Source organism: Conger conger, chromosome 4 (assembly GCF_963514075.1).
Source record: "Conger conger chromosome 4, fConCon1.1, whole genome shotgun sequence".
Lineage (NCBI taxonomy): Eukaryota > Metazoa > Chordata > Actinopteri > Anguilliformes > Congridae > Conger > Conger conger.
The window spans coordinates 54695009-54703180 of NC_083763.1; the positions used below are offsets into that span (position 1 = coordinate 54695009).

The 8172-nt window shown below is 41.3% G+C and overlaps 1 protein-coding gene across 1 annotated transcript; it reads left to right on the top strand.

Moving 5' to 3' along the window:
* On the top strand, window positions 1-4301 carry tm4sf18 (transmembrane 4 L six family member 18). The gene is made up of 4 exons (XM_061239577.1): window positions 1-217; window positions 2101-2172; window positions 2954-3096; window positions 3318-4301. Exons 1-4 carry the CDS (start codon window positions 41-43, stop codon window positions 3514-3516), a joined length of 591 nt encoding a protein of 196 aa, XP_061095561.1. The 5' UTR covers window positions 1-40; the 3' UTR covers window positions 3517-4301.
* The last annotated feature ends 3871 nt before the right edge of the window (window positions 4302-8172 follow it).

Consider the following 8172-nt stretch of genomic DNA (forward strand, 5'->3'; position numbering starts at 1 on the left):
ACAGCTGCAGCCAGACTCCTCCGTTACCGCGACCACCGACATGTGTTCCAAGAGTTTCACCAGATCCCTGGGCTTTGCACTTATCCCTCTGGCACTCTGCTGCGTTATAGCGAATATCCTCCTCTATTTCCCCAACGCCGAGTCCAAACACGTCCAGCAGGACCACTTGAGCAAGTATGTGTGGTTCTTCACTGGGATAGTTGGAGGTGGCGCAGTGGTGAGTTCATGGATTATTATTTTTATTTTTTTGTTATTGGTAATTAAACCAATCTCTGTCAGACTGTGATTTGTAAAGTTGTTTTCGTGACTAGAAAGTTAGAAAGTGCAACGTTTTGGTACAAGAGCAGTTTGGTGGTGGGTGGGGGATGGCTGTTTGTGTTGTACAGGATTTTGGGTCTTAGTGGAAATGTTTTCCCTGTGAAAGGAAGTTGGCTAAAATTATCTCACGATGGGGACGCTGTGCTGAACAATAGAACAAATCTTGAGTATCTAAACCCAGAAACACCCGGGCTGAAGTCAGCAATGCCGACTTTACGATAAGAAATACAGAAATTTTAAATCTCTGGCATAGGATGTTATATCAACAACTACCTAAAATTAGATATTAAAGTTTAATAATATTTATTTTTTGTTTTTTGAGACTGACAATGTTTTATACATACAAAAATACCAACAAACAAGAACACCATTCTGTTCTTACCATTATTCTCAGGAAACATAAGACTGATTAACACAATAATAACAATGATAATAATAACAGTGGGGTCTTTAAAAAAAAAAGTATGCCTGTTTTGAGTAAGGCTCTTTCAAAAAACATGACTGAAATAGCCAGTCCAATTTTCTACAGTGCTTGATATTTTACTTGGGTGAAACACTCAAACCTCAGACTGACTGATGTAATTATGTGGTGTGCATTGCCATTGGACAGTGCTTTGTGATGGTTGACCAATAGGAATTCCAATTTTTGCACTACAATTCTCATAAGTTTAAAGTTTGCTGCAGTTTCTCATGACCATACAAAAGTGTGTAAGACTCAAATTATGACTAAAATATGTGTGAGGATTATTATTACCATTTATTGTAACTGATATCACAAGATTTCAGTTCATGTCTTAACCAGTGACCTAAATGAAGTAATTATGTACTGAAATGCACAAAAGCCCAGCAGACACTGTGGCCCTCCTGGATTGTGCTAAGTAGCAAATCCAGGTGATTGGAATAAAATACTGGAGTGGACTTCTACTTTCTGAACCTGGATTTTCCACCACTGTTGATGGTGTTCGTTGCACGAGTTTTCAGTCCTGGGCCTGAAGAATGGCCGTTTTTTGTTGTTGTTGCTGTTACTCAAAACAGATCAGCTAAAGCAGTTGGTCATAATTTTAAAAAAAGTATTTGGGTCTGAATTAGTTGCTGATTTAAAAATGGTAAATGGTATATGGTTGGCATTTATAGAGCGCCTTTATCCAAAGACTTAATGTGAAGAACCTTCCCGTTTCCTTGTACTGTGATCTCCTCAGCAAGTGAACCAGCATTGGTGTCTGTACCACTAATTAATGCATTTAAACAAGGTGACTGGTGGAAACATGGGCTGTGTGCAAAACCGCATACTAGCATACTACTTATACTAAATTTCAAGCTGATCAGTCGAATGCCAAGTATGCGGTTTCGAACACAGTCCTGCATACACACCAGCTCTGCCAACATAATCCTGCCACCCTGTAATCCAGAGTGGTGTGGCGCCCCCTTGTGGGAATACCCTTGAAATGCACCTGGAAGTCCGTCCATAGAAATGCACTCTCTCTCTCTCACTCTCTCTCTCCTTCTCTCTCTCTCTGTCTCTCTCTTGCTGTCTCTCTTGCTCTCTCTCTCACTCTCTCTCACACTCTCTCTCCTTCTCTCTTTCTTTCTCTCTTGCTCTCTCTCCTCTCTCTTTCTCTCTCTTGCTCTCTCTCTCTCTCCCCCCTCTCTCTCTTTCTTTCTCTCTCTTGCTCGCTCTCCCCCTCTCTCTCTCTCTGTCTCTCTCTTGCTGTCTCTCTCTCCCCCTCTCTCTCTCTCTCCCTCTCTCTCTCTCCCCCCCCCTCTCTCTCTCTCTCTCTGCAGATGATCCTGCCCGTGCTGGTGTTCATAAACCTGAAGAAGTGTGCTAACTGCTGTGCGAGTGAGGGAGCCGCGGTGAGTTTGTGCGGTCCCGTTCCGGTCTGTACCAGACGGTTCTGTTCCACAGCGGACGGGGTGGGGCGTCTCGTAGCAACAAGCTCCTAGCGGTCAGCTTCCTAGCGGAGTGCGGGTCATGGTAACAGGAAAGGGTGTAGGCCAGGGCTGCTGTTTTTTAAAACTTTGTTGCCAAGGAAACAAGCCTTGATATTAGCTCCTCTGTGTGTTGTAGCTTTTGGTTATACAAGGGCATCTGAAAAAGTAGATTCCTATCCATTAGATATCCATTATTACATTATATTGTGATTATTACATTATAAGTGTCTGACATTTTAAGTACACTCTTATGCAGAGTGACTCTTATTAGGAATAAACTGCAGTTGTACCGCAGTATATACTCCCATATTTTTATGAATATATCCTATATATCTTAAGATGGCAAACTGCAAATTAAAAAATGTCAGCAACCTTGGGGCAGAGGTTTGAGGCTAGCTCGTAGCTTCAACCCCAACACCATACAGGCGCTTAAATACTTGTATGCATAAAAGTAAAAAAAGAGGACATATGAATTGTGGGATTCTGTGTCCGTAGGCTACTGTCAAAAATAAATGAATAGACAAAGAAGCGGTCTTTAGGAATGTCAGGAAATGGAGGCCTCAGCTACTGGAAATGTCAAACTGGGAATTGGGGGGGTGGGGGGTTGGGTGCAAGGGGCCAGGCTAACACTGTTTGTCTCTGAGTGGGTGGGACCAGGGTGAGAGGTGGAGGGGCCAGGCTAACACTATTTGTCTCTGTGCAGATGTGCAGTTCTGTATTGGCTGCGCTGGTTGGACTGGCCGGAGCAGGATACTGCTTCATTGTCTCTGATTTGGCGCTGATAGAGGGACCGTTCTGCTTGTACAACGGGGAGTGGCAGAGCCCGTTCGCCAACCAGAGTGGAGAGTACGTCTCATCTTTCTAAGACGGGAGGCTAACGGGGGGCCATGCCCATTGGGAAGGGGGATATTTAGTACTAAAGTGTTCTTATTTTTAGAAAATTGCCACAGCACAACCCTTTGAGAGTTTCAGTGAAGTTGTGAAAAAATGTTCTGTGCAACAAGCCTATTTACATGTGTCTGTGTCTGTCTGTTTGCATGTGTGCTTGTGTGTGTGTGTGTGTGCAGTTACCTCTTCCTCACTGAGAACTGGACCAGTTGTGTGGAGCCCCCTAGGGTTGTGGAGTGGAACGTCAGTTTGTTCTCCATTTTGATGGGCCTCAGCGGTCTGGAGTGCATCATATGCGCCGTGCAGCTGGCCAACGGGCTGGTGGCCGCCGTGTGCCGTCCCTGCTGCTACAAACAGCACTACAGCCTCAACGCCTGAGGACAGCCATCGGAGACTCACCGGAGAATCACCGGAGACTCACCGGAGTCTCACCGGAGACTCACTTTCACATACTTCCTGCCCCCACTTTAGACACAAGTTGTTTTAAAGCAAACAACTGTTTTGACCATTATTCAGAATGAAATTCTTCACGTTTTAAAAAACACTCCTGCTGAATTTTCAAATGCTGGGAAGATACAAAACAAATGAACAATTTTGCTCTGAATATTGGTGGAAATAAATATTTCAGTTAAAATTGCAGGAATTTTACTGCTATCGAAAGGACTATTATTATTGTAAATATTTGAGATAAAGTATTTGACCCAGGTCGAAACGACCTCCACTGCTTTTATGCGCTGGAAATAACAGATTGGCTGGTTTATTTTCTGGGTCAGTATCCACACGCTTTACAGAAAATAAGCAGGCTTTGCATTGTTTATATTTTACTACTATATATTTCAGCACTGAACAGATGAGATACTCACAGTATGAATGTGTCAATGTTTTTTTATTGAACTGTAGTTTTATGTAGTTTTGTCTTCTGTTGTGGTTTATTTTTATTTGAATAACTTTTTCTAAAGGTCATGCATAAGTTTTTATGTTCAGTAAAATTAGAGTATATTGTAAATTATGTTTGTTGTCTGAAGATGTTAGATTGATGACAGTTGAAAAATGATGGCAGAATACTATTATAATTTAATTTTGAATTGAGTCAGATTTTACAATGGTCTCATTTGTATGATAATTGCACTTGTCTTTAATAAATAAACTTTTTTTATTTTAAACATTTGGTTCAAGTCATCATTTATGGAACTTAGAGATTTCAACATATAAACTGTTTCTGAAGTGTAGCCTACCTTAACCCTTTCCACTTTGGCCCCCTAGAGGGCCATTTCCACCTATTTTGTACTAGTCCTATAAAAGTGTCAATATCTCAAAAACTATTTACTGCACACACATGGTTGAGGTCTTAAAGGGAAGAAGGGGCTTGTACCATTCAGAAATGTGAGACAGAACACACTCTTCTTTAATTTAAGTCTTAAGTGTCACTAAACCATATGTGTGTAGTAAATAGTTTTTGAGGGTTAATGTAATGAACCTTGAACTGTTTTATTTGCCTTGTTCCATCAACTTCCAGGGTGTTTGTGTTGATAAATACATCTTTTTTTTTTTTTTACCCCTTGTTGAAACTTGTAATCACATCTCTGTCCCTCTATTTACAAGCTTACCTGAGTGGGGATTCCCAAGGTGGTATAATCAAGTTTTTATTTCGCTCCTAGTGCCCTGGTAGGCCAGCTGGCCAGGGTACATTATAAATGTTTAAATGGCGTGATGCTATCTTATAAATGTAAATCGTGTGACTAAAGGATGCAGTACAGATAATATAACCTGTAAATAGCTGGATGCACTGCGTCACATTGATGAAGACAACACTGATTCACTGAAAATAATACATGCATCATAGAACTGGTCATTCGGGTCTAAAAAATAACAATTCAAAAAATAACAATAATAATTTCTCCCGTGGGCAAAAATTTCAAGGATATTCTTGATAAAATGATATGGGTAGGTTATCTAAAAATGTTAGTTGGGTAAACAGTGGTCTATTTACTATGGAATCACGCTTTAAGCTGATATAATCAGACCCCGCTTACAAAATGAGCCCATGCACCTTACCGTAAGGACAGTTGAGAAACAGGAGAGATTTCAGCCCTTGTTCCAGTAACCATATTGATTTTTGGGGTGAACCAGGGGGTGGGGTGAGTGGGGGAAACCTGCAGGTTAACAGGACATAATCAGGGGGATTACGTTGTGCAATTCAAGCTGACAGCGTGCCCTACAGATTCTATTTTCCATCTTTATCAGTGAACTGTGTGTTCTACTGTTGATTATCATACTCTGAATCTGGGCACCGTTATATATTATTGGGACAATGTGGTATTGACATACTAAGACATTGGGAAAGTCCAATATTGACACAAAAGACATATGAATTCCGAAAAATAAATGGTAGCAATTTCAGACTAACTCCCAAACACATAATCTAAGACTGACATGGTTACTGACTAAAATCATTCTATTCCTATATACATTAAATCAGAATAATTACAGGGATCATGTCACAGAGACCATGAGAGTTTGATTGAACAGTGTGTAAGTGAGAGAGGGAGAGTGGCTTAATCAGAATAAATGAGAAGACAGCCTCAAAAATAATGCTACTGCCTCAAAACGAATGAATTAAATGGAAATTGACCACACAGAAATAATTTGAGTAATTCAGCCACTCTTTTGCACTCCTCTGGTCAAAAATGTTTAATAATATGCCAAACCATGTAATTGCAAAAGTAATACAAATTAAATACAAATTTAAGTCATAATTAGAAGTACTTAATCAACAATCAAATTCAGACAGAATTCAAAGATCGGGAACCCTGTGTCGAGGACCCGGCCCTAGGCCCCCCTGATGAGAGATTGACGGGGGATGGGTTAGAAAGGAATGCATTGTTAACCCCTCGCACACGCCATCGAGGTGGTAGTAAGAACGCCCGTAAGAAGAAAAATATGTGGTTCAGAGAATGAGCAGCCATACTTGTCAGTAGAGGAGTCTGAAGTCGGGGGACTTAGATTTAGGGTTTTAAGGAGCAAGGTTAAAGTTCTGACTGAGAATACCCCAACCCTACAGGGGAGGGGCACAATGCCTGGCTAAAACAAAAAAATAAATAAATAAGGAAAACGGAAGGGATGTCAATACCGAAAGAAGATAAAGAGGCTTTAAGGGCCTTCCTGATTATAGCACAAATAATTTTTCGGATAGATTCAAAGGACTGACTATAGAAGAGTTGGTGGATGATTTACACTCAGCTATTGGCTGGATGTCCTTTGTAGATCCCTTAAGGCGCCGCGGAGAGGGGCACCTGAAGAGTGTGTTGAGATGGTGGAGGGCACTAACTTCTGGCTTGTATGAAGTCAAAGTTTGGAGAGAGTCCAAGGAGAGATTATGACAGGGAGACAAATACCAGTGATGAATAGGTTCATTAAAAAATTACATAAGAGCTAGTGTTTTTCCACTCGTATATTAAGATGGTGGAAATTCCCAAACTGGAGGGGCACATGACATAAAATATTGGGGAAATTTCTTTTGAGGTATGAGAAAATGACAGAAATAATTAATATGATCATTAAAAAACAAGTTACATAAGAGATAAATGCCTTCCCGCTTGACATATTGGGGACATTTCTTATCAAAAAAGGTACACTTTTGTATGCAAAAAAGATATATAAGGAATAAGCTTTTAGACCTTAGAGTGGGATCTTAGAATTTTGCTTCAGAAGATATCTACGAGCTGTTGAAGAGAGAGCAACGCAAGACAGTCAAGCTGGAGTGGCGCGCTCCCTCTGCGCGCCACTCCGGGATCTGGATATGGAGAGAGGAGTGACGTACGCGGTGCGGACTCAGCCCAAGAGTTGTGGCAGCGAGACTGATGTCGAAGAGGTGTTCAAGCGCATCCCTCATCATACAGAAAAGCTGGTGAAAGAGTTAAAGGGCTTTTACGACATGCTTGGAGCCGTGAACTGCACCTGGAGGCCAACAGACGGGACGCGGGGTTCCTCCACGCTACCTTCCTGCTGGACCCACGCAAGAACCTGAAGCCTCCCCCCCTAACCTCAGTGTCAGTGAGGAGAGGCATATGCTGCGGCTGCACTGCAAAACCCCCGACGTGTTCGAAGACATACCAGTGCACATCCCATACAACAGGCAGGAGAAATACGAAGTGCAAAGTCACATCTTTCGAAAGTCTGGGTCCTGATCCTGCCCCAGATTCCCAAACCAATGCAGCTGTTCAAAGAGCTCATCAACAGCAAGGAGGAGGGATCAAATCCCGCAGAAAATGAGATGGCTATATTTAAGGCATGGGTGGTAATTATAATCTATATTACTTGTAAAAGTAGGAAAAGTAGTACATAGAAGTAATACATTTTAAGTTTCCTTTTAATTTTATGTCTTTTATTTCTCATTAAGATACTATATACGATATAAATAAGTAGTAGACTTTAGGGGTGTTCGTACCCATTGTATTAATGGAAGTTCAGTAGCTTTTATCTCCATGAAGGGGGAGCCATAAGATAAGGTAAAGGCCAAAGAGGATGATGGATATTGGAGGGGTGTACCTTGATTTTTAAACATCATGGTGGAAAGGTAATTTAGAAAGAGCTAGAGGGGTATATGTAACTTGCATGTGATTAGCAAACTGCAAAAGATGATATGTACACTGTAATCTGTACAACTCTATTCTTTTGATTGATTATAATAAAGTATATCTTACTATAATCATATGTGATAAAGATTCTTTAGAGGAATACATAGAATACAGGACATCGAATACCAGATTTGCATCACACCCTTCACTTCGAGACTGGGCTGGAAGTTCAGTAGAACTTACCAGGGCTCCAGGACGTTCGGAGTACTTGAGTTCGTCCCCGAGACACCTCCTCGTGGGGTACTGCTCGTGGGAACGTGAGGTCTGAGCTCGGCAAGGGGTCCGTGGCTCACGACACCTGGTTCTGAAGAAAACAATTATTTTCTTTTTTTATAACTTAATTTACACATTGAAGCAGTTGACTATACTGTGACTCACCTCATCTGGTTCCTTGGGC

Excerpts from the sequence above, each read along its gene's own strand:
- tm4sf18 (XM_061239577.1), top strand. The coding sequence starts at position 41 with ATGTGTTCCAAGAGTTTCACCAGATCCCTGGGCTTTGCACTTATCCCT. Across the intron at positions 218-2,100 it reads TAGTTGGAGGTGGCGCAGTG|ATGATCCTGCCCGTGCTGGT; the intron begins GTGAGTTCATGG and ends CTCTCTCTGCAG. Across the intron at positions 2,173-2,953 it reads GTGCGAGTGAGGGAGCCGCG|ATGTGCAGTTCTGTATTGGC; the intron begins GTGAGTTTGTGC and ends GTCTCTGTGCAG.